The 27,632-nt window shown below is 39.2% G+C and overlaps 1 protein-coding gene across 1 annotated transcript in view; it reads left to right on the top strand.

The window, feature by feature from the left end:
• The window catches only part of LOC117307340 (A disintegrin and metalloproteinase with thrombospondin motifs 9-like), a 79,570-nt gene extending 62,959 nt beyond the window's left edge, over positions 1-16,611 (top strand). The window contains exons 5-9 of the mRNA XM_033792063.1: positions 4,073-4,214; positions 4,772-4,955; positions 6,754-6,837; positions 7,408-7,532; positions 16,509-16,611. Of these exons, the coding sequence (XP_033647954.1) occupies positions 4,073-4,214; positions 4,772-4,955; positions 6,754-6,837; positions 7,408-7,532; positions 16,509-16,611 (638 nt within the window). The remainder of the gene's footprint in view (positions 1-4,072; positions 4,215-4,771; positions 4,956-6,753; positions 6,838-7,407; positions 7,533-16,508) is intronic.
• The last annotated feature ends 11,021 nt before the right edge of the window (positions 16,612-27,632 follow it).

Genomic DNA, 27,632 nt, shown 5'->3' with positions numbered 1-27,632 from the left:
TTTCAGTTTTTCAGTATGAAATCAATCAATTCCTGCTGCGGTCCTTGAACAAATTAATCTACAATTCGGAATTGTAAGGTCATCCCCCTCTTGATGAATAGCTTTGTCCACAATGATACACGGTCATTATTGGTCCTAGTGTGAGGTTAGTCTTGTCATTGTGTTTGATTTGATGTCATAAAAGCACCTTGAGTTTTGCCAACAGTTGTCGAATCTCACAGAAGCGGAAACTCCTGTTTTGCAGTAAATTTAAAAAAACTTTGAGTATGATTAATTGGTTTTTCCGGTTTGCATGTATTAAGATCTGTTCATTGAAGCCCAATCCCATAAATCCATGCTGTTATAAGGGTGTTGGCTGATGCATATAATTAATTGAAAGCACGGCGTCTCTTTATAATTAGACAGGTATGAAGTATTTAGGAAAACATTTGTCGACCTATAAATTTGATCTTCCGTGTGAAATGACCTAGTTTTAAAGAAAAGGTACGCCAACCTGTCTGTTCTGGTATGCGTTCCCTCTTTCTATTTTATGTTGTGTTCCAATTTTGAAAAGTATTATATAGAATTTGGTAATGACCCTATGGACCTAGGATTTTGTGTGTGTTTGTGAATTGCCACAAAGAGTTGAACTTGACATTATCAAACTTTGGGAGGCTGTTCTGCATGACTTGAAGTCATATTTAGGGAGAACATGGAATGTTGAAATGGTTCAGAGTTACTTATGGATGTGTAAACGTGCATAGGGCGACATATCTTTGCTTAGTCACAATGAAATGAGCGTAGCTTTTCAGAGTTTTCTCTTTACTGATAAAGTATTGCGGTATACAGAAATTTCCAATTTAAAAGAAATATTTCAATTGAAAGGAAGACAAAGCAGTATTCAGCATGATCATGAACAAGTCAGGTTATGTACCTGACTTTTTCAGTGACTACCAAGCTGCGCAGGACCAGTTAGCTTCTCATTTTACCAGTCCAATAATGTTTTTACTAGTCTAGGCTTTCAACACTGAACTAGCCAGCCAGACGACTTAGTGTGAAGTTTGACTGGTCCTTGGGTGTTGTAACTTGCATCTGGAACACAGCAAGCAATTTGGTTATAAGGAATATGCCAACAAATTGAGAAAGATTCATTTAAAACAAGAAGCAATAGGCCTGTTGACCGATTTCACATTATGCAGCCGCTTAACATGCGCCTACACTATTTTGGGAGTGAAAATACATGGAATTGACTCCTCAAAATTGCTATAATGGTAGATATGCATTGTGCTGTAAAGCAGAAATTACTGCTTAGCAAATTTAAGCAGACAATGAGTGGGGCACTGGGCGCAATAATCTTTACTTGCTTGACTTTGGTCTGGTGACCTGTTTCTGCTAAGCAAGACTTGTGCTTTGCTTCAAGTTCGGGCCCAATTTCATGAAGCTGTTAAGCAGAATATACTGCTTTAGCAAATGCTAAGCAAAAGTGGAGTGGGTCACCAACCACAACAATACTTAATGTAATTTTGGCTGGTAACCTGTTTATGCTAGGCAAGACTGAGCGAGTTTTGTGCTGACACGTTTCATGAAACTGGGCCCAGGTGACATCAGTAGCAGGTTTTCATTTCTTCTCATGTCAAACTGATCAAGGATTCCACCCTTAATATGAGTCCTTGCTTAGAGAGTTGTAAAAACCTTGGCATGTTGACAGTCTTGATGCTCTAACCCTCTATATATTAAATAAGAGATTAAACTAAGATCAGTTGTAATACGGGTCAAGGTGTCCTTCACTAGTTTAAAACCTTCCGCATCCCTTACTTTCCATATTGATGATTATATAGCCTCCGCCAGATATTTCCATTTGATACTTTGCAGAGGCAAGGATCACATCCATTCTGTGTCTTTAACTCGGCACCTCTTGAAATGTTGTTAATGTTTGCATCTTTCTTATAGAAGTACTTAGCAGGGAAGGTAACCTGAGCGTCCCAAGAAAAAAACTGTCCCAGTGCGCATATGAGTAAAAGGCTTCCTTGCTCTTGTGGCCTTGTTACCAATTGAAATGATCCAGTAAAAACTTTCATTTTTACCATAGAGGTGCCGTTATGCGTTTACTAAGTAAGAAAACAACCAAGTACCAGGGCTGAATTATCTCATCAACCCCTTTTCATGGCTTTTTCATCTGTTGATAATTTCCATCATCTATGAAGTTTATTGTAAGCTACTCTTATCTTGAAAAAGTAAGAATCAAACTTAATAAAGAAATACTGGAAAAAAAAAAAAAAAATGTTTTATTTGTGATGAAAAGTTCCATTTTACCTCTCAATGTAATGTGATATCAGTTGTAACTGCTACCATTGATATTTGTTCAGGCGTGCAAAACAAACTTATTTCGCGTACTTATAAAACTCCACACACAAAAGATTGGCACGAGATGCCATTCTGTGGTTTATTCTAATAACCCAGAAAGCTTGCCATCATTTAATAAATATAGGTCATTGAATAAACAGGGTTTTTCTGAGGTTGGTAAGGTGCTTTCTTGTAGCTGTCTTTTTGAGGAATTCATGTATTGTGGAGGTTTACGGGGCATACTAAGTCCAACCTTGAGGGGGGTTTATTCCAAATGGATGATGGTGTTCTGACCCAACTATAGAATCGTCCTAACTGTAGTTGGTACCTGTCCCAACTTGAGTGTTACAGTTGGGATTGGTATTGTCCACTAGTAATATTGACAGTGATGTAGATAACAACAATAAGTTTGGCTTCTAAAATGATTTTTGAATTTCCAAAGTTTCTCTTTGCTTGCATTTTGGCTGGAACAAAAGACAAACAAGCAGTGTGTGAGCTGTCAAAGCACCCACTACAGAAGCTCTGTGGCACTACAGAAGCTCTTGCCGAAACACTGGGGCAAGCCCCTTCGCTTTCATGATGAGTGTTCCGGGTTCTTTTACATAAGTACAACACAATCCAAAGGTCCAATACTGGTTGATGAATACCTTGCTGAAGGAAACACAGGCCAAGATTTGAATTCAAACCATACTCCAATGCCAAAAATACCAGCACTTCTGTCCGGTGAACTTGCCCGCTCGGCCATAGGACTCCACAGCCTGACCGTTATGACAATTTGTTACAATTACGATCTACCTTTAATCGGCACAACTTAATTACACTAAGCTGTGAGCAGAGGTATCGGAAACTTATTGGAAACTGATGCTACATCCGTCATACACATCTAAATGATCACCAGTTGGTACCTTAATTTAGAAATAGTTAATGCAGTTGTCATCATCAAAATGGATATGGCACACTTCAGTTTTCATAATTCAGCTGTCTATATTTTTTCACCCTAAAGATCCTTTTAGATTTTTTTATTTTTTATTTATTTAAATGAACCAAGGTGGTGTTTTTCCATTACAAATAAGACTTTTATTATTATATCCTCATGGAAGGATTCCAAGCTGGGTACCAAGTGATTCCCAATTGGGGTGTGTTCCATAGGAGACTTCTGAGACGCTAGCTGCAGCAGACAAAAGTGTCATTTTTTGCGTGCGCATAATCAGTATTGCACGCATAGATCTGAGCATGCGCACTACTGGGAAAAAAGGTCTGTCTTCAAGTCTCCCATTAGGGTGCAAGTATCCTCCAATTGGGATAGTTAAGTTGCATTTAGGGATCATTTGAAATCCTCAATGGGGTTACATGTGTAATATGGGGTTACACGTGTAAATGCCATTTGGGCTATATTGCTTCCAATTTGGACATAAGAGGACCTTCATTTTTGCCAATTTCCTATGTTTGGTTGTTGAGGTGATGTAAAGGTTGACAATTCACACACTGCAAAGTGTGTCTGTGAAAAATTTCTATTCTTTTATGCCTGAGATAGCTAGCAGACTTGGTATTTAAAAGTAGCACTTTAGGCCCAACCTTGAAAATGTGGAGATCTCTGGAGGGCTCTTCCTTTCACTAGATTTCACTTCAATTATGAAAGATTTAATCAAGCTTGAATGAACTTAAGTTTGAGGTAGTCTAAACTAGCGTACTCTGAAGTGGTTTTTGATTACATTTTAACAGAGTTTTGCTTCTTTTATCATTCTTACAGATGCAACCAACTACGTACCAGGGCCACATTCTCACCATCAGCACAAGCATCACCAGGGTAATGGCAGGCGACATTCAAGGAAGAGGAACCAAAATAACTTAGCATCACAGCTCTACCAAATGCACCAAAGAATTAGCAAAAGGTTAATGAACATTTTCAAAGAAACTTGATGTGCTGTTTGCTTGAATTTGTTTTGGTTAAAAAATAGAGCAAGTTATTAACCAGGCTGGTTTCCTAAATTTGTGGTTTGTTAATTGATCTTTGAAAGAAGAGGTAGCATCTCCTTCAGGTGATCCCTGTACTATCGCTTTCCAGGTTGAACAGTAAACTCAGGTAAACAGTTACAGGTTGAATGGCTTTCGAATGGTACCCCCTGAACATATTGACAAAAAGGGCTTTAGCTAGATGGCTCAGTTGTATTAGAGCTTTGGCATGTTAATCTGGAGTGTTCAAATCCCATTCTAGTGAGGTGTTCACCATAAAATTAAACTAAAGCAAGATTATTAATTTTTGTTTTTACCTATATACACCGATGTGTGTTAGCACTGTATACTCAGTATTTACCTGAGTTCTGAGCAGTGTCATGGTCATACCAACTTGACCAGTCCACATAACGGGATTTGGATCGGGGTCATGAGAGGTGAAAGGCGTGGCAAGACACCACTACGTTAACCTGATTTTTAAAAATGTGTTTTACAGTATAAACAGACAACAAGAAAACAACAGTAGCAGCGACACATCAAAAACAGACACCTCCCATCACAGGAGTAAACGTTTCATCTCTTTCACGCGCCATGTGGAGTTGATGGTTGTTGCTGACCACAAAATGTTCAACCATCATGGCCCCAACTTGGAACATTATCTACTCACGCTTGTTGCCTTGGTAAGTAAAGACTATCTCCATTGTTTGAAGAATTCATTGTTAAAATAACCCCCTTTCACACTATCTACCTTTTTGTATTTGTAATTGGCGACCCGTGTAAAAAGACTTTCACGCAGATTAAAACTGACCCGAAGATTTTTTTTACACTACAATATCTATCCCAGAGAAATTTGAATCATGTTCCATTATTAACACCAAGATTGCTGGGTTAACCCTAGCCTGGGCAGGGTTAAATTTTACCCGATATAAGCCAGTTTTGGGTTTGTCTGTATTTGGGAGATCTCTGTATTAAATTTGTCCTTAGCGTGGAGATTCTCAGGATTGATGTGTAGTGTGAAAGGGGCTATTGTCTTGTAGTAGTTGCAAGCTATGTTATTTTTCTCTCTGTCTTTGGCTGTGCCTGCAATAGCTGCTACATTCAAATGCAATGATGTAGCCACAGCCATTCATGATCTAGCCAGAGCCATTCATGATCTAGTCAGAGCCATTGATGCGATCCAAAAATGCATTATAATAAAACTATTTGTAGTTCAGGAGAATTTTTAAGAAATGGCAGAGTTGGATTGTAAGCTCCATTCAGTGTTTTCAAATCCTACCCAAGTAGCCCACCTTGTTTAGTTGAAATGGCTCTTGTTTAACATTGGTCTTATCATACCCGAAAGAGAGCCATGACAGCCCAACAAGGTGGGCTAGTACCCAAGGTACATGCCAACACAATAGAGCCAGATCCCCCATGGTGGCCCTGTTATCATTCCTGACAAAAAGACAAACTTGATGACCCCCTTCTATTGACCAGCCCACTTTCTTCAACTGTTATCACTGAGTTTACATTGAGGGGAAAAAAACCAAGATGGAGGTATTGTCCTGTCGACTTTGACTGACAGTTATCCACTGATTGACATCTTGTCTACCTCTTGGGATCCCCTTGTTGACAGCCATTACACACTAATGTATTGTTTCTGTCACTTGGGTGGCACTTGGTCAGCAACTTGACACTTGAAAGCAGACAAGTGGTTTGATCGATGATTGATTGATTGACTGATATATACCCCCCAGTCTAGAGAAACAATTATAACATCATAAAAGAATGTTTGCTGTTAAATAAGAGAGCATTTTTGTTTTATAGTTTTGATTGGTGTCCACAGAGAAGGGTGGGTTGTAGAAAGATGGTTGTAGACATTTCTCCTTTTCTTCTGAAAATTACCTGATGGATAACTTGGTCCCCTAAATTAACCTTCAAAATCTCCAAATTAGCTCTGCAAGTGTGTTTGTAATTGAAAGTTGAAAGGCACAACTTTGTTTTCGTTAAAGGTTTTAGGAATTTCATGGGAACAAAACTTGCTCACTAAATGTTTCTTTGTTGCTTATCGTGGCCGGGCAGTCTATGCATCAGACTCATGTTCTGATGGCTGAATCATTACAGTGTGGGTTTGATTCCTAGTCATGAAGCTCTTGTCCTTAAGCATGGCTGGCACATATCCATTAATGCTTCTCTAAAGCCAGGTGTATAAATGGGTACGAGAGGATTGAGTAAATGTAATCCTGGGGAATAACGGCCAGCCGGTCTTCACATACAAATTTGTAACCCTGGGCAATGGCCACACCTGCTGTAAGCAGTAAAATAGGGGACAGTGTGGAAGTGTGCGGAAGTAACTGCAGGATAAACAAGTTTGGGGCCTCTCCAGAGCTGTATTCCATGTGGATAAAACATACAGTGTGGAAAGAGCTATTGTAACTTGTTCCTAATCTTGATAAAAGTAATCCAACTAATTGGTCATTTCTTGTCCTTTCTTTACAGGTAAATAAAATATTTAAAGATCCAAGTATAGGAAACGATATCAACATAGTCTTAGTTAAACTATTGGTTCTTCACAGGGAGGAGGTAAGAACATTTAGCTTCAAAAGTTTCAAATAGAATAAAGATGGTTTGGGTAATTTTGCCCCCCCCCCCCCCATTAAAAAACACATTTGAATCTGAGAATCGTTTCATGTATGAGTCTTTTCTTAGATTGGTGTCCACTCGCGAAGGCTTCAGCCAGAGATGCAGTTGTTACCCGCTATAGCTGTGCTAAACATGGATGGTTTCAATGTTCTTGTGAAAATACTGTGACAGTTTGTTTTGCTGTTTTTCAGACACTGTATTCAGTTTAATTTTTCAAAGGTGACTTTGATTGTATCTTTCTTGATATTTTTTGCCAACAAATCAGCATTACAATCACAAAAACAAAATCTATGACCCTACATTTGAAATTGCTGGTAGATAACGCCTACAAAAACATTGCAGGCCTGTGTGCTTATTTTCTAAGGGCAAGGGCACCAAGGCATTTTCTCCTTGAATGTGTGCTGGAGCATTTCAAGGGCACGAAGACCAGAGGGCATAAAGGCAGTCACCTACGTTGCCTCCGTAAAGTATCAGGCCTGACATTGACTTGGTTTTTATCTTTTTTTGAAGGCGGATTTATCCATCACCTCTGACGCCCCGCAAAGTCTTCGTAATTTTTGTATCTGGCAACAAGATAGGAATAACAAGAACGATGATCACCCCCACCACTATGACACTGCTGTACTCATCACAAAGTAAGTCAACTTTCTTTTCTCTTATTTTCAACTTTAAGAAACTAGTGGATAATACGATTTGAAAGTTTGATCAGCAGAGTGTGGGTTCAAGTCCCGGTTTTGACACTTGTGTCCTTAAGCAAGACACTTGACCATAATGCTTCGTAAATGTTTTGGAGCAGTGTACATTTGCATGGTCTTCCCAACATCAAATGGATCCCAAAGTCTACGCCAAGGTTTAAAAAAGTTACAAGCACAGGATTTGTTACATTTTAAAAACAACGTTTCAATCTGAGTGGTCACTGATTATGAAATTGACAACATCCTCCAGGGAAATTCATCAAATTGAAGTACTTCCAAAGTAAATGGAAATAGCACTCAAAGATTGAAAGCACCATCGTTTGTAAATGTGTCAGCGGCTTTCCCCAATTTTCCTCTAAGCAGATAATTTGGCTCTTTGACAGCTGAGAAGAAACGGCGGACATCATTTCAAAAATTTACCGTCTTAAATCTTCATTCATCACACCAAGAGATCTGTAACCTGGCACGCCCCCTCCCCCCTGAGTCTCCCTCAGAAATACTGTAACATTTTCTAAAATCTCATGAGAAATAAACAACTCTTGCATATATCAAAATACTCCCGATAAAAATAAACTTTTTAATTGTATCTTTCAAAGAAATTGGGGATGAGGGAAATGGAAACATTCTTAACCCTCTGCTAAAAAACCTGTTTCCTGAAATATTTATTCATACCACACTGGGAGTTCTGTAACCTGGCACGCCTTCGTGTCCACCTCCAGACATTCTCTAAAAATCTCAAGAGGAAAACCAAACCCCACTCACATACCTCATAATTCAGAGCATAAAAATAGGGGTTTTCATCTGGCGTGACATGCATTTAATGTTTGTATTACATCTTTCAAGAAGGTTCGAACCAAGGATTTGGAGACATTGTTAAACCAATCCAGGACAACATAATAATAAAAAAACATTCTTATTAAACGGCACCCCCTTTTTGTATACCCCATGGGGGAGGGGGGCAGTGGAGTAATGTCATTATTTCCCTGAAGTATCAATTCTTAAAAGTGACGTAAATCATTCATAATTGACTACTTTGTCACATATTTGAAATGCCGCAGTACGAAATTCCTTTTTGGAACACTGCATTTTCCCCCCGAATTTTGGTCTAGTTTGGAGTATTATTTTGAGACATAGCTGTTGAGATTTTCACTCAGATAAGGTGAACTTAAGCAATCCCCTCAGTCTCGTAGAACTGCTAAATAGTAAATTTGTCTCCAGACCAAATACTTGCAGTGAGCAAGTTTTTAATTTATGTAGTATGCACTACACAACATTTTGTTCTGGTAGCCGGTCTCTGCTAAGGAGTTTTAAGAAAGCTTCTTCATCTATGCATTACACAGATTTTGTTTTTCTTCTGGGAGACAGTCTCTGCTAAGCAAAGTTCTTTGGAAAGCTTATTGAAGCTTACAAACACCCCTGTGAATTTGTGGTTCTGGTGATAAGTGAGTTGTACTCTTTGATGAACTTGATCTTTAGAGACAATGTAATGTTGTAGTGGTTTATATCCTATTGGAATCAACCAGTCCTTGGGGTGCAGTAGAATGCTGTTAAACCTCAAAATCACCGCAGCCAACATTTTGGTTTCGATGAACTTGACCCGTTGAAGTCATGAATCAAGGAATACACTGCTACTGTTGAAGTGAAAAGTTGGTGAAGATCACAGTGTTATGTTTTGCAGCGGCGCTGAATTTTGTTTCAGGTCTGTATGCTTCATTTTTGAAAGACAAGGGCACCATAGGCATTTTCTCCTTGGCAAAGGGCACCCTATGATAAGGAAATTGTAAATGTCTTCTGAAGCATTTTAAGGGCACCAAGGCAACGACCAGGGTGATAGAGGCATGTGCCCAAAGTGAAGTATCAGGTCTGTCCTCCACTCTGTGTGCATTGGAACAAATGTATGTCTTCTCGCTCAACGACTGTTATTTGAGGTCAGTTAACCTTTCAGTATAGAAAACTGAGAATGATTTTGCTATTTTTGACTGGAAAGTTTTGTGCACTCAGAATGCTAATACTGAGAAGCAAATTATGATTTTCGAGTAGCAACGGAATTGCTCTGCTATACTAGGGAAATTGTTCACTGGAGTGAAGTAAAGACAGAGTGAAGTAAAGACAGAATCCAACCCTGGGTAACTCCAGAGTCTTATGCCCCTCTTTCCTGTCTCCAGTTCCTCTTCCCATCTCGCTGCTTCCTAGAGCATCAATTCCCAACTCGAGGAAGGCTTTAATTAGGCTTTGATTCACCTGTGACCATCTTCCTGCCTCTGTCATTAAACTTCCTCCATGATCCGCAACATCTGGTGTCACAAGGAGAAGGGTGGAGACTTCAATCATTATGGCCAGTATCAATCATTCTGATTAGTAGAATGTGGGTTTGAGTCCCAGTCATAGGGTCCTGCAGCCGATTTCACAAAATGCTAGGTTAAATTCTAGCTGGAGTTATGACAAGTAACTCGTCTTGGACTTAGGATGGGTTCAATGCGCCCTATGGTTATGGAACTTAACTCGCCCCGAGATTAATTCTAAGTAAGGACAATTTTTTCAAATGTAGTCCAACATACTTTGCAGGAAAATACTGTATTTTGCAGCTAGGAGTGTCAACGAGTAGCGGATATGCAAGCCGTATAAGAGCCACTTTTATTTTTATTTTCTTACGACATCGCAAATGTTTCACTTCCATGTTTCCATCTGATTTCATCTTTTTAAAACTTCATGGATGTGGGTTGTAAGCTTGACGCCTCATTATGTAAAATATTTATCATAAATATCCTGAAAGTATTTTGCCCATCCTAGGGGATGATTGTATAAAGATAAACTAAGTTGATGATGTCATGGCTTGCGCATGACTTGGATTAAAGTGAAGGATAATTGCGCAGCTTCTCAAACTCTCTCTCTTGCCCTAAACTTTGCTAAGAACCGAATAACATGCTTAGCATAAGCCCATGTCCATTCAACAATCCAAACAGCTTATGTGACTGTTGTGACTGATGACTGATTATTTTTTGCGTGATTATCCACAAAATTGTCCAAGCAGTTTTCCTTTATAGCTTTCATGACCGGGTGGGTTTCACAAAGCGTTAAGACTAGTCTTAGGACGAGTTACTTAGAACTATCCTTAATTTTTTTTATAACTCCACCCCAGGGCTTAATCTTAAAAAGTTGGTTACATGGAAAGTTTTCTAGGCACCGACATTTCCTGCATAGCAGAAATGAATAAATTGTCAACTTACGAGAAATAAACGGTGCTTGTGACTGGTGGTACCCTGCTCATTTTTTGCTAAGCAATTCAATTTCCTTCGCTGAACAGCGTAAGAAAATTGGGCCGTGACCACATTCTTACCTCCAAAGTGAATGAGCCCAGTGAGAAGTCCCTTGGTACAAGCCCCATAGGTGAGATAGAATGATGAATTAGACAGTAGTCATAACTACAGATGTTGCTAGCATTCCGCGTCTGAGTTGACCATATGGCATTCCGATTTGGGTATCAACCGACAGTCATAAGTTATTGCTGATTAAAACATGACATATAGAATATCCAACCAGGGTTGATGTGAATTGGAGGTGAGGCTACAAGGATGAGGAATGAAATATTGAAAAAGAAGGCACTCAGAGAAGTTGAAAGGGTTTTGATACCTTTTACTCACTGTGAATGAAGATGTATGTAATTTAATTTGCCTGTAGAAGTTTCAGCTTCATTAGTTGTCAAGTGTTTAAAAAAAAAAAAAAAAAATACATTCAGAGCAATGGTTTTAGGAGAGTCGCTTAAATCATTGTTCATGCTAAAAATAATTTTCGTCTCACTGAGACGTAAATGATTTTTTGGGAAATTGTTTTACTTGTTTCTCAAAAACTACAGCACCTCAGTAAGTATTATTTGTGTGGGTACTGGAAAGTTACTAAAATGGGGAAACAGGTTGAGGGTTTGGTCCACACTCTGAATTTGTTTTGAGCAGAACTTGCAAGAGAGTTGGTTAGAAAGAGCATCTTGTGTATGACATGGACTCTGCAACACTGTTGTCATTAGCTCTTCAATATGTTGGGATCTAATGCCCCAATTGCCCAGCACGTACACCCTTGACACTCTCTGTACACCCACCCGCTAAACAACCAACATGATCCTAGCTGAATTACATCCGGGCATAACACACTGTACCCACAACATAAGGCTAACATGCTTCAAAAGATTACCATTATCAGTAAAATCTCCCGCCCACCACCAAACTTTTTTTTTTTTACGCCCACCTAGCCCCTTTCATGCACCCCAGACACCCCTCTTACACCTTGCAGGGGCCAACCTATCTGGGTATTTCCTTTGCCATGTATGGCCTTCATTGGTGCTGAGTAAGTGTGAATCACCAAGAACAAGGGAAAGAAGAGCCCAGTAAGGCCATGTTTAAAGCTGTGATGGTGCAGCAGCAATGTTGAAAAGGACTCTAGTAGTGGATTATGTCCAGGGTTTCCTTGCTTTGAGTTTTGAGCTGAGGTTTTTGTGTTTGCAGTTGGAGGTGAAGTTTTTATGATTTGAGTTATTCAAGTTTGGAAAGTCCCAAAAATTTCAACTCAAAAACTTAAAAACTTCTATATAAACTTGAGAAACCCTATAATGTATTGAAATTCTGGATGTCTACAGCACATGGAAACACCACTCAAGCTAAACATTCTTTATTTGCTTTGTCTTTGAAAAGTAAATGACATTATTTTAGTCTAAAACTTGGGTTCTTAATAAAAAAGACAAACAAAACCTACTAAGCAACCAGTACAATTTCCACAGTTAAGTTGTCATGTAAAATCACGCATCGTTAAGAAATTTACACACTGGTGCTTTAAACATTGAGAGTCCATGTCCTTACTCTATGGTCCATGTAGGTGAACATCACAAGTTTTCATGCATTTTTTTTTAAATTCGCCAAAACTGTACCTCAGTTGTGCTATTCTAAAATCCAAACTGCAGTATACCTTCAATTTCATTCCGACATGCCCACAATCCCAAGTAGTACTGTAAGGAAGAGAAACTTGATCATAATAATAATAATAATCATAGTAAAAATTTATATAGCGCCATATCCATCGAAAACAATGCTCCGTGGTGCTATGGCGCCTGCAAGCGTGTGCGTGTGTGTGTGTGCATGCTTGTGCCGTAGAAATTAAACCGGGAACGCTACGTGCTGCGTGTTTCTTTGATGTACCCGTTTAGACGCAGAAATGGTTTGCCCTACAAGATGGCGACTTTCATAGCAGCAAAGGGGTTATTGAATACGGTCTATACATGATGAAGTTCATTTTTGCTTGTACCAGACGCAGACACAAAACCTGTGATATGAACTGAAGTCATTCCAGTCTTGCCTGGTCATAAATTGTCTCACCATTGGTTTCAAATTCCAGGGGATCTGTCATCCCAGGGATCTGGGTATTCCTTTAAAGGGAAGGTATGGGTTTGGTAATAGCTATATAAAAAAAAAAACCTTGGTTAGAAGCCTACAGCAGCATTTAAAAGTATAAAGCATTTTGAGAAAAAATTCACTTCGAAGTTATGGGGTTATGTAAAATATAAAAAAAAATAATGCCTCAAATTCTGAATCTGAGTAGTGTTACTGAAGGCTTCTCAGATTTTGTATTCCTACTAAGGATTATTTTTGAAACCACGACCACTTTTTGAAATAAAATTTTCAGATATAAGTTTTACTTTTATACTTCTGTTGTGGTGCATTGTGTGAAGCATTTTAAACTCCTTAAATTCTTTTACTGTGCCTCATCAGGTTACTGTTCCTCATCTTGGGCGTGGTGCCGTCAACGTCTATCGGCTCTCGCGGTTTAATTTATTTCAGTAGCAATGTACCTCTGTTATTTTATTATAAAGTATTCTATACCATATATTTATGGTGTCGCTCTTCAGTTTTTTATGTCTGTTTAACATCACTAAAAATCAAAACATAATAATTCTACATAGGATTAAAACAAACAACCAAGCGTAAAAAAAGAAAAAATTGTTATACTTTACCTTTAAAGGGTGTGCATAAAATTTGGCAAGGTTGAGCATATTGTTCACAGATCTACACATATAACCTACATGGTATTAAGATAGTCATGGTGGAAACCTTTTCCTGAAAAAGTTTGGCTGGAAATTGATGTAAAACTAACACAGGGAGCTTAATACATATACGTGGTATTGCGGGGGTGGGGGGGGGGGGGCAAAAACTTAATACTTTGGCTCATTTGCTGAACAAATCATGCACATAAAATAAACATTCTTTTATTTTTTTAACATGAATGTCTTCTTTTAGTGCAATGTTTTTCATGGTTTAAAACCTTCACAGTCTTCAAGTTCAATAGTTTACTGCCAGGCTTCACTGCCAAAATAGGAGCCAAGGAATTTCTGTGTTTGTTAGTTCTAAAGTTGCGGTCACAATTTGAAAAGTGTTTTTTTTCCTTCCTCGTCTTTCATGAAGGTCTTCAGAGAAATAAGAATAAGTCCTTCAATTATAATCCAGTTCAACAAATCTCTGTCCGATTGTGCTCTCAGAACATCTCCAATTAAATCGTTCTTTAAGGTCAAGTTGAAGTTGTTGGAACACATGAAAACATTTTGTGGTTGAAACCAAAGTCTGATTCAGGCATTGTTAGAAAGCATTGCATGAAAGGAGCTTAATTTTTAGAGTAGTGTAAGGAATGCTTCTCTGAAGCAGAGGTCCTTATATTGAAGGCTTTGCCTGAGCATCGTTAATTTATCAAGTTTTCAAGATTGAAGATGGAGTGCTTTTAGGGTCAAGTTTCATCCACCAACTGTGCTCATCAAACCGTGAAATACTAGCCTTGAGTATTATTGCTGGATTAAAGTGAACATCTGTCATTATCAAATCAGTGAATCACAGAGAACAATTTGTGTACAATTTTTCAACATTACAAAGTGAGGGACACTCTCTGACGTGCTTTTACATAGAGAAACTTCGGAGCTACATCCTGGCTGAAATGCTTGCACACGCTGACAATAAAAAATACCCTCCCAATCACCCCTTAACTGTTTTTACCGCGTTAAGAATTCTTTTCCCATTTTAAGATTTAATTACTATGCTTTCGAGTCACTGTGGTTCAGTTCACTTTTATTAATCCATGGTCATTTTAGAAAGAGTTTGACTTGTCATCTGGGCCCTATTTGGTAATTACTCAAAACAATTATTATTATAAAACCTTACTTGATTACGAGTTATTGGGAGAGGTTGATAGTATAAAACATTGTGAGAAACGGCTCCCTCTGAAGTAATGTAGTTTTCGAGAAAGAAGTAATTTTCCACGAATTTTATTGCGAAACCTCATAATTTAGAATTTGAGGTCTAGAAATCAAGCATCTGAAAGCACACAACTTCGTGTGACAAGGGTGTTTTTTTCTTTCATTATTATCTCGCAACTTCAACAACCGATTGAGCTCAAATTTTAACACCTTTGTTATTTTATGCATATGTTGAGATACACCAACTGTGAAGAATTATCTTTGACATTTACCAATAGTGTCCACTGTCTTTATGCAGAAATGTTGCTTAACATTTTTGTGCTAAGCAGAAATTAGCAGGATACCAGTCACAAATTATACTTGTGACTAGGTAGTTTGGCTGGTTACCTTATTCTGCTAGGCGTAATTTTGTTATGCTTATAGCTACGTTTTGTGCTTCAGCAGCTGTATGAAATGCCCAAGGTTATAGGTTGGAATTGAACTTTTACTGACAAACCTTATGGCAAAATGGAGCAGTTAAAAAAAAATTTGCATGAAATACTGAAGTCCCAAAGCATACCTGACCTAAAAACAATCAGGCCGGGATTCCTTCCCTAAAGAGGGATGGTCAGTTACCCTTCGTTCTTGATTCTGTAAATCTTTAGCGGTTTCCCCTTTTCCCATGAATGTGAATAGAACTTTCTCTTGTAGTCCCATGGGTTCATAGCAATTACCATTGTACCCCTAAGGACTTACCTTCTGACCCTCCTCTCTGACCCCCTTTCATGCTTGAAAACTTCAGTCTCGCCTCCATCTAGACTTGCCCTCTGCTGAAGTTATATATATATATATTTTGAGAAAATACTTATGAACTTGAAGGTGCTGAAGTATAATCCCTGTGTGATTCTTCCCAGCCTCTACTCTTTCTAGACTTGCCCTCTGCTAAGTTATATATATTTTTTTTGAAACTGATTTAGAAACTGAAGGGTGCCTGAGTAAATTTCCTGTGTTATCGTTCCCTGATTTCCTTTTGTGGTAATATTAGGAACTGGGTACAGTATTTAAAGTGTTAACTGAAGAACATTCACATGAATTCACTGACCAGCAGTAAAACTTTTTGTCCAATCATTAAATTTGTGTTGTTTTTTTTGCTTGCGGAAAGACTTGGCATTAGTATTAGTGTAGTATGCTGTTTGAAAATGGACACGGAGTCAAGTTTGTATAGTTAAAGGCACTGGACACTATTGGTAGTATAAAACATTGTGAGAAATGGCTTCCTCTGAAGTAACATAGTTTTTGAGAAAGACAAAATTTCTCACTCAAATATGAAAGACTTCAGGCATGAAGCCTTTTATTATGCATCTGAAAACACAAAACTCTATGCAACTTACAAGGGTTTTGTTTTCTTTCCTCACTCTCTTGCAACTTCGATGACCAATTGAGTCCAAATTTTCACAGATTTGTTATTTTATGCATATGTTGGGATACACCAAGTGAGACTACGGGTCTTTGACAATTAAAAAAGGTGTCCCATGCCTTTAAAGGGAACTTACCATATTTGTTGAACAAAAAAATAATTATAAGGTCAACTTGAAAAAAGTCTTTGGAAACTTGACCCCTTGCTCTGATGTGGTTTGGTGTAATGTTTGTTTGCATCTTGAGGCATCCTTTGGAGTGTTTCTCAAGCTTCTTATTCTTGTATTGTGTACAATCAGGGAACTTGACCTGACCCCTGGTGACCTCTATGACCTTTCCCCTCCTCTCATCCCGTGGGAGCACCCAGATATAAACATAGATTTGTGTAGCTCTAAGATATGAAGTAAGGACTGGTTGTTTTGACTTGTACTCCTATAGTAGGCCAGGGTTGGATTTCACAAAAAGTTATGACCAGTCTTACCATGTTCTTATCGAGACTCATCCTAACTTAAAACTAGCCTTTAAGACAGTGGACACTATTGGTAATTGTCAAAGACCAGTCTTCTCAATTGGTGTATCTTTACATATATGCATAAAATAACAACCCTGTGAAAAGTTGAGCTTGATTGGTTCGTCGGAGTTGCGAGATAACTATGAAATAAAAAAAAACCACCCTTGTCACTTGAAGTTGTGTGCTTTCAGATGCTTGATTTCGAGACCTCAAATTCTAAACTGGAGGTCTCAAAATCAAATTCGTAGAAAATTATTTTTTTTCTCGAAAACTGTGTCACTTCTGAGGGAGCCGTTTCTCACAATGTTTTATACTATCAACCTCTCCCCATTACTTGTTACCAAACAAAGTTTTATGCTAATAATTATTTTCAGTAATTTCCAATAGTGTCCACTGCCTTTAAGTTTGTAGTAAGTCCTAGGACTATTCTTGAGTTAGTACTATTTTTGTAAATCGACCCCTGGTACCTAGTTCTGTCAAAAGATGTAAGGGAATAGGGCAATCAAAATTTCTACTGAAAATGGAATCAACATATTTACAAAGTAGGACCCTACCATTAAGTTTAAGACCAACAGTAAGTGACTACCAGGTATGGGAAAGCCTATTGCAGGCGGAATCTTGAAGCAATAAAAAGAATGTCGGCTGTCACCAGGTGGACATGTTTTCAGGGTTTTTTCCTTCTCTACCCATTGAAGTAGGAACTGTCAAGGTACAAACCCCTGAAAAGAAAACTAGTTGTTAACCTTGCGTGATGTATTTTGAAAGGTTTATTGCTGCTAAAGGAATGTTGGACTTTATTTCAGGAGAGGGGATTCTTTTAAAGCTAAAATATTTATTGACAAAGTTTTGAATGCTTTATAGGCTCCATACTGTTTGTAGGGGCGTTTTATTATTTTGTCCCTCTGGCTTGTGTGATTTTAATGGTTGCAGAGTATGATTTTAAATTGCTAGCTAAACTGAAGGACTTTTTGAAGCCTAAAACACAGTCAGATGAGAGGCAGAATTTGAAAGTGGTTTGAAATATCTGTGGGGTTCCATACCAAAACAAGGCACTTCCTTCCCAACGTCAAAACTTCAATCAGATGAGTAGAAGAGCTTTCAAATAACACCTAAATTAAACCCAATATACAATTTGTTATTCGATTAAAACAACCGAACGGTTCAAAAAACCAAAGGTTATACTTTATCTTTAATGGGAAGCAATCATTCTAAATATTTCCTGCTCCCAGTAAGGATGTAGAATCCTATAAGGGGTCGCAATTGAAATGTAATTACTTCCGTTTGACTGCCAAATGACCTACTCTCAAGATCCAGACCAGAAAAAAAAAAAAATAAATTGTCCCATGGAATTTGTCCCTGAGTAATTTTACATCTGGGTTTGATGTGAGCTTTTGAACTTCAGCCATTTGGAGAGCTAGACTGGGGTACTTATTTGTGGATTTCTTGAGCTGTTTTGATTAGCAGTGATCCAGGGAGGTTTCATTATGTCAGGCATGTATCTTTTCAGCTGATGGGATGATTTCCTCATTTTTGGTTCAGGCCTGGAATTTCATCTTGGAGAGGGTAAGGCCATTTTCGTTTTGAAAAGGCACTTCCATTGGAGAATCTTAACATCTATGGGGAAGTTTGAAATTTGCAACAAGGCTACGACTAGGCCAACAGAGGCCATGGCTTCTGTTGCCGCAGGTATTTCCAGGCTTGGTGGTTTCTGAAAATTGTAAGACGCAATCCAAATTCTGCTTGAAAATTTCCTCTTTTTTTTAACTTTTGACAACAAGCCTGGAATTATGTGGAGGTCATGGCCTCTGTTGCCGTGGTCTTGGCCTTGGGCTTGGTGTCCCTTTACGATTTTCCAATGGAAGTGCCCTTTGTTAAATGAATATGGCCTCTCAAAGATGAAATTGCAGGCCTGTTCTGTTCAAACCTTGTATGACATTGCTACATGTCTGAAGTGTGCTGCATCCTCCAATTGTTTCAAAATTGAGGCAGGCTTGGTACTAATAGGGCAAAGCATTTTTCCTTTAGTAGAGGGTCTCTATGAGGTAAATCTAAATGATGTTTCCCCTGTTGCCTCCGTAGATTTATGCAAGTTTCTTTGCTGATTCTTGTTTGCAATATTGAAGCAACTTCCTCCAGCTCATTCAACACAACCCTCTTGAGGACTTAGGCTTCCCATTTAAACTTCCATTTGTTGTCCCTTGCATACAATGGTTTTGTTGTTCAATTTGTCCTGTAATATCAAATGCAAAAACCTGCAGCTGGATACAAATCCTGTAGACTCTCTCACATCCATGTTTCCTCCTCTGTTACCCCATCACTTCACCAGATGTTAACCATATTTCATTTGGCTATGGCTGACTGCAACTGCATTCTAGTATTGCAACAGCAGTAGACCAGGCGTGGCACATACTTGCTCTTTCTCTCTCTCTCACTCTGTGGTGCTACACACAGCTGGCTCTGGTCTGTTGAAAGACACATCTTTTGCACAGATGATTGAATTGCAGTCATGTACAAGATGATGATTCTGGGATCAATATTGATTTACGCGGTCGATAAATTAACTTTCTAAAACCTCCTTCACGCACTGGAGTCTATCAATGAAATGCATACCTGTACCTCAGTATGTTCATACTTTGGCATGTGAAACACGAACGCGCGCTTGCATCCAGGCATTTTGAAAGAGCAAGGGCACCAAGGCATTTTCTCCTTGGTAAAGGGCACCCTATGATGAGAAAAATTGTAAATTTCTACTGGAGCATTCAATGGCACCAAGGCAATGTGGTGGGGGCATGGAGGCAGTCACCTTCGTTGCCTCCGTGAAGTATAGGCCTGTGCATTTTTTTTTTTTTAACTGTAAAATTAATTTATTCCTAAACCCCGTATTGGCGCACTTGGACAAATTGGTCACAATGCACACAGAACAGCAATTTACCTAATGCACACACTTTTGGGGTCTTTGGCGCAGCAGTACAGTTGGGAAGGTTCATTGATTAGAGAGAGCTACTTATAATCATAATGCCCCATATTGGTAAATCTTGAAAGACCTGAATTGCGTTACAGTGTATGCTGTCAAACTTTGAGGCTTGTGATTTAGGCCGGAGATTGGCCTCGAGCCTTGGTCAAATCCCGTCCATAATCACCTTTCACCTACATTCATTTCACAGGGAGATTTGCAGTCAAATGCTACACACACTTTATACTAGATAAAGCATGGTTGCTGCTGCATCATTCAGATGCCTGAAAGTGCAGGTGCCATAAATCACCCTGGACCAATCAAAACACTTGTTTAGAAGGTTACGTCACTGCACGTTTATCTAATGAAATCATTGTATCCAATGAAATCACTGGTTCTGTAAAACCAATACACTTTGGATAAAGACAGGGGACCAGTTTAAACAGTGTACATTAACTGATCATGCAGCAAAAATGCTCTAAGAGCAAGGTTTTGCACCTAGACTAGCACCAGCCTTGAACGCATTCGCCTGTAGGATGCTTTAGGCCTGAAGAGACCCTGGAATTCCAGGGCTATCTACCCCATTCTCATATAACCACTCATGAGAAAGTCTCCAATAATTGCTGGTGAGGATTTAACAAGTGGTGTGTTTTTGTAACAAGTTCTATGTTTATGTTTCAGTGGTCCATGTTTGATTTTGAGTGAGTCATAATTTCACCCCTGGTATATGGATCAAACACTCTGGTACGAGGAGCCTCAAATTACGTCAATTTATCAAAGATGTTAACCTTCGACCCCAGGGGGTACCCTAACCTTCACTGACACTAAAGATGCTAATCATTGAATCATATTGCATGTGTGTTATAGTCCTCTGTAGAGGTTTTACATTGTTCGGCGTGTTAGAAGTTTGAGACATATAGGGAAAACTGGTTATGGGTGATAAGGAGATGTTACGGCTGGTTGAAGGATGGAGCCCTTTCTCTATGGTTAAAGGGACCAGAAAGGGGGTGGGGTCTCTCAAGGCTGCCAAGATCATCCATAATAAAGCAAGCCTTTCAGGTTGGAAGTACTAGCAATTTTACAGATGTCCCCTAGTTGCACCTTTTCTTGAATTATACAAGGATAGTAGTTTAGGGGTGATGGAAGGGATTTGGGGTGGGGTTGCAGTACCTTAAAAATTATGATAAGATCTGCCAACTTGCAACTTGTCAGCTGATTAGAGAACTACCTCTGCTTTTGTTTTTGTGAGTTAGAAACCGTTTAAAGTTCTGTGTGCTTAATCATAATCAAGGTACAGGACTACATACAAGAAGACAGATGGAATCTTGAAATTAAGATTCCCCTAGAAAAGAGAGACACCATGAAATAAGGAGAAACACCATAAATTGGATGCTCAGGGTCTTCAATGTTGCGGGTTCCAAAACTCTCTGAACATAACTCCCGACAATGAAATAATTCCTTCAATTTCTAACCCACTCTGATCACATAGCGGTAGATTAGGCACTGCAGGGAAGCATGTCTTCATAAAAATAGAAATTAATGTCCTGGAAAAAGGTCAATATTGGCTGGCTGGGCTCGCAACAGGGGGGGGGGGGGGAGCCCAAGGGTAAGTAAATGACCCAAACGGTGTTACCATCTCCCTGGAAACAGAATGACCTATTTAGTCTTCATGAGTTCACTGAGTTTTGTGATATTGGAAGAGTGGATTACATGGATTAAATAGTATCTGCTGTAAGCTAATCCCTTAAATAATAATTTTGTTTTGTTTTGTTAGATATTCCTCCAACCCTAGATACCACCTACCTGACACCAATTCATGTTCTTTCGTCTAAATTCGCATATCTGAAGAACAACAATTCCATGCATCTATTGAGGTTAAAAGATTTGCTATAGGCACTGAAGTAGTCTTGCTTACCCAAAATGGGTTACTGTCCCAAATATGCATTAATGAATGTGACTTGTTTCCAGTGTATATTTGTTTTACATTAGCTAGTTTGCTTAAAAGCTGGTTTGCTTTGGTAGTTAACAGTTAGTTTGATTTTAGCTGGTTTTCTTACCTAGTTAGCTTAGCCAGTGTGCTCACTTTGATTTGCTTTATAGCTAGTTTTTTTTAGCAAGTTTGTCTTTGACCATTGCAGTTAGCAGCTCCAAGAAATTCGGCCCTTAGACCTGACACCCATCCCCCAACTCTTTTGTGAGCATTGGAGGCACCAACAGTCCATAATTACCACATCCAAATCACCTATGAGGTATTTCTATTTTATGAAGCTCAGCCCAGCCGATACTAATGGACTAATTGAACCTTGAAGAAATGGGATAGATCTAAAAGGTTATAACTACAAAGGGTGCCAAGGCAGTTTGTATCGGGGTTCTGTATCTGAAGGCCTAGGTGCCAATATTTATGTCTCCTGCAAACAATCAGATCATCCAAAGGAATTTAGTCCAACTCAAAGAGATCTTTTGTTCTGGAACTTTAACTTAACTCATGATGAAATTTACCATTTCTTTTTATCAGCGTACAGTCTGACAATGAATTTTTTATATATACTTTTTTTACTTTGCCCTGGAGGTCTTGATAACCTACTTGTTTGAGTTCATTCACATCCCAGCCTGGTACCTCCAGGGACTACTTGGGAGTCAACTGGTGATTTAGAATGCTGGGGTTGGGTGTTTGACTTGTCCGTTTGTTCCCCTGAACTTGGGGTTTTATGGAGTGGAAAAATGGTGCAATCGGAGGGAAGTTAGGCTGAACAAAGTCGGCAAAGCGGAATTCAGAAATGCCATGTTGGTGACACTCCACTGTGTAGTGTCAATACAAAAAAGCTACTGCTGAATTTACACCAAATCTGTAAGATTTCTGTAGGAAAAAAGGAATCAAGAGTGATCAGGCCTGGGATTTCCATCTTTGAGAGGGCAAGGCCATTTTCATATTGCAAAGGGCACTTCTTTTGGAAACTTGCAAATTCTACCTTTGGTTTCTAAGAAATCATCAAAAGTGTGTCAATTTCACCCACAAACCACTAAGATTCATCTTCAGATTAGTTTTCAGTGATGTAATTTCAAAGTAAACTGACAGGAAGGTGTCAAAGAACTTGACTAGCTTTAGAAATGTTAGTTTTGTACCGGCCCACGCAGTGAAAGATATCATGTTCGGTTCTTCACAGTTGCGTTGTCATCTGGGAAAACATGACTTGGCAAACAAAACTTAAAGTTTAAAAAACTTTTGATTTTTAGTGAGCAAGTAAAAACTGAAGGTTAGTTGTGAAGTTTTGCTCTAATTTCGTACATTGACTTGGTTGTACATACTAGGTTCATTTAATACAACATTAAGAGCGGTATAAGTACAAACTCTCTAGTTCACCCAGAAACAATAGTAGCAAATGATACTTTTTAAGTTTTTAGTGAGCAAATACTATTTGTACATCTTGAAGATTTTTAAAAACTCAAGATAAGTTTTGGAGTTTTGCCCTAATTTCCCGCATTGACATGGTTGGTCATCAATGTACTAGGTTCATGAATAAGTACAGACTCTTTAGTTCCCTAGAGTCAATTGACAAGGTGAGAGGTAAATGGTATGTTGTGGGTTGGTCCTCTGCTCAAAGTGTAGAACTATGTGTGAGGTGTGAGTAAATGGGTGATAATAGATCCCTGGTAAGCGCTGCTTATTACCTTATATCAGACATCTGAAAGCACACAAATTTGTGCAACAAGAATTTTTTCACCAAGTGAGAATACTGGGGAGTTGTGTGCAAATGATCCCCAATATGGGGTTCAAGACAGAAATGAAACAAAACATTTTTTATCTGTGAGATGTCCCGTCTATAGACAGAGTGCTATATAAGAACCGAGTATTGTGGTGAGAAGCTTATCACTGACTTTTTTATATTTTTTATTATATATATATATTTACTCAACTGAGTCTGAGAGCTCATTGAGTAGTCATGAGTGTCTTTTGAGTATCTGAATTGAGATATCTGAATTGACATGAAACTACAAGTACCTTGTCCATCAATCAGATTCTGTGCTTAAATGGTTCCAACTTTCAGTTGTTTTGTGCATGTTGCATTAGCTGTCGCACTCACATGGGCATATCACTTTTCTCCCCTTTCTCCTAAAGGGGGCAACAGTAGGTGGTGGGTATATTTGGAAGGCACCTCTAGGCACCAACCCCTATGAGGTACCCCTTAGAGGTTACACCATAGACTCTCTCGTGACCCTCTTAGACTGGATCAGGTTTCAAAATTAAGCATTTCCCTTGGAACAATTTTTATGACAGTCAGAGTTCAAACTTTTCCCCCCTATTTTTTATATTCAAGTCTATTTTGGGTGTTGATACAGTGTCTGTGAGAAGTGTAAATAATGTCTGGGTACCTTGACAATGACATTAACTTCAAAGTGTCAGTGGGCTTGTTTGCCAAAACTTTTTGTGGTTCAACTTTTCACACAACAGAACCTTGGGCATTTCTCAAACCTTGGCTTGGGCTCCGACTCCATGCGCAGTCTGACGTTTGAATTACCACTGCATGCACAATACACACTGCTCCAAAAAGTACAGACCTGATGGCCAAGCTGTGTGTTCAATGCGTTCGCAGCGCGCGGAGCTCAAGCCGGAGATGGAGCCCAAGCTGTGGTTTGAGAAAGGCCCCTATTCTCAAGGAAAGGAAATGCGTTTCTTTTGCAAGCAATTCCCCAAAACAAGCTCATTGTAACCTGCCATTAAAGAGTTCAACCATTGAATTACCTCCAAAATATGTTTGATATCAATATACTGTGATTTATGGCTGGATTCTGGTCTCGATTGTCCAGCTTGTTTATTTACAGTGGAAGGTCTCATTCACAGTTACTTATCGTTACTTATGGGCTCCAACTTGTAATTGGCATAATGTTTGCCATGGGAAACGGTACCATTCATTCGGGCAATTTTGTTCAATTTTATGTGTGCTGTATCGATCTGAAGAAGAATGCTATAATTGGGCTTAGCGTTTTGCGCTCCCAAAAGTCTTATAAATTTCCATTCAGCAGTGAATGATAAGTGTTTGGGCATACAGTAACTTTTGTTGGTCCCCCTAGAAGGACAATAAATTGTTAACCGTAAAGAAATTAAAATGGGTATTAATTTTGGGTTATGGGTTGAGAGGAATGTTGACAGGGTTTGAAGGTCAGTTTAACAGCCCAACAATAAGCGTGCTATGCTAGTTCTCTTGCATGAATTGTTGTTGATTGTGTGGTGTACCAGTGTAGGGCACAATCTAATAAGCCCATAATAAGCCCATTTGCTAAGGTAAGGACAGATAAAGCTTGCTTAGCAGGAACAGGTTACCAAGCTTGCATAGCAGGAACAGGTTACCAGTCAAACTTCTTTAAATTTAACGCTGTTGCAACTGGCGCACCACTCAATGTTGCTCAGCAAATCTGCTAGGAAGTCTTTTTTTCTTCACAGATTTATGAATAGCATTGACCGTCCATCATAGTTCTGTTCTATAGCTTTCTAGACATAGGGCCTATTATGTTGATTCTTGTTACCAAAAATCTATTTTATCGCTGCGGTACCTGTTGCTAAAAACAAAGCATTCAAACTGCCTCTAGCTACCGGGCAGTCTCGGTCTGATTGGTAAGACACTGCTCTAGAATTACAGAGGTTGTGGGCTCGAATCCCACCCGAGTAATATGCCTCTGATTTTTTGCACAGGACTCCGGAAAATATCGAGTAGGCAGAGCTGCCGACTCTTCCGGATTTTGCGGAAGACTCCCGTATTTGACGGCAATCTTCCGTCATCCCGCAAGCAGTCAAAACCTCCCGGATCCCCAACCTGTTAATGAAAAAATAATAAATTGACGAATTTCCTAGCCGTGGCCCGTGTGTGTATAACGTTTGGGCGCGTGCATATTTAATTACATAGATGCGCAGAAAAAGTTGTTCTAACCGTAGTTTCGTCTTCTGCGCATCGATACATGTGCATGCTATGTTTGGCACTGATCAACCTCGCCACCATGGGTAGCGCGCTATATCGATACCTCTAGTCACGTACCCCTGGAATAGATGATTGCACTTACAGTGGCGTAATACTCGTGTGGGATCGTTACAACGCACTGCCCACGATCGAGCAAATGATGCTGCTACATCGTACACCACTGGGAACGTGGTTGGGATTGTAAAGTAAAAAGGCGCCGCCCACCAGAGCAACTGGTAAGTCACTGAAGAAAATTAAATACGCTCAAAAATACAAAGAAGACTAGAAAGCACGGTAGCTGTATTTGAGCAAATACGGGTATCTCTGCCCGGCGGGGGGTGGAGCATAATATTCTGCATGGTTTATGTTGCACTTGGAGAAATGAAAATTGTGTGTGTTTTGGGGGTGATACAGAACAATATTCGCATACGTTACTCGCGAATACGAAATCCGACCATACGCAAGCGCATACGTAAGCATGCGCACATATTCCCAAATATTTTCACGACATACATGTACGTATGCCGACAAGTTTACAGTTATGCGATGTGCTTTTGGGCCACCGTACCTTTTTGATTGCATACGTTTGCGATGTCACAAATTTATTCGCAAATGTTTGCGCATACGTATGCGGTGTCAAGAAATTATTCGCGAATAAGTATGATGTCGCGATCAGACTGGATGCTAAAAATCCACAGATATATATTAGAAATTTTAATTAAACATATGCGACAAAGTATAATAAAATTTTCGACAACTCAAACATATTCGCATACGTTACTCGCGAATATCTTAACGAAATCCCACCATACGCAAGCGCATACGTAAGCATGCGCACATATTCCCAAATATTTTCACGGCAGTACGTATGCCGACAAGTTTACAGTTACCGTACCTTTTTGATTAGGTAAAAGTCAGCTGCCTATTATTACATGGACAAGTGATAACACTATTAATATCAAGTGTCCAACTTTTACTAAGAAACACTTAAGTTTGGTACTGTTACCAACAGTATCATGCAGTTGTTTTACAACATATTTCATTGCAAAGACATTTGGCAAGGTAATGAATCTCACATAAATTCCAAAAACATTCAAAACCTTTTCTTAAGATGCACTGTGAAAACAATAATTTGTAAAAGCTAATAAGCTAATTTAAAACAATTTTTCTATAAAAATGCTCCGTTATTGAATGACTATTGACTTACGGATTAACGGTGACGATTGCGAAGTTTCCTCACTCAAACTAAAGCTCATGTAACTAACAACCATACACGGTTAGCACGGTTAACATCCGTTGGCTCTCCGGGTTTTCACCGAACCCGTATGCCGTGAATAAGCTCCAGACCACGGCAGAGTGTTTTTAACGTTCATGGTGCAGGTCACACTGCGACCGGAAAATCCCCCATTGCAATAACGTGGGGAAAAGCTTCGGTGGTGATCGTCTCGCAGCGCAGCGTAGAGGATTCACTCATCACGTAAATAAAACAACCTCGTTATATTTTTACGTTGCAATTCTGATCGGCTTACAAGCTTTAGGTACGAGGTTGGAATTTTTGGTTCCGTTTTTTACGAAACCGCGGCTTTAGCTTGGGATGTCACTTGGGCTTCGGCTTGGGCTTCGTCTGCCTGTTTGAAGCCCCGTTAGAAAAGCACATGTTTTCTAAATAACTGACGGAGCCTAAGCCCAAGCCCAATATGTGGCCACGGTTTTGCAAATGCAAGCTGAAGAAGAAGAAGAAGGAGAAGAAGAAGAAGAAGAAGAAGAATATCCACCACAAGGACAATATCTCTGCCGTTGCACGGGCAGAGATAACTACCACAAAGAATGGCCTTGTATAAAGAAATCATCACAGGATGAAAACCATGCCTTTTGCACTACGTGCAATTCAGAGGTATCTGTGAAATACGGCGGACGAAACGACCTATTGAGACACATAGATTCCGACAAACATTGTGCAGTAGTGCAACAGCACGATCCAACACGCTAGGCATTGCAGATTCTTTTA

The sequence above is a fragment of the Asterias rubens genome, chromosome 2 (assembly GCF_902459465.1).
Source record: "Asterias rubens chromosome 2, eAstRub1.3, whole genome shotgun sequence".
Taxonomy (NCBI): Eukaryota; Metazoa; Echinodermata; class Asteroidea; order Forcipulatida; family Asteriidae; genus Asterias; species Asterias rubens.
Note: the sequence above shows the minus strand (reverse complement) of the source record. Positions and strands in the feature narration are given on the sequence as shown.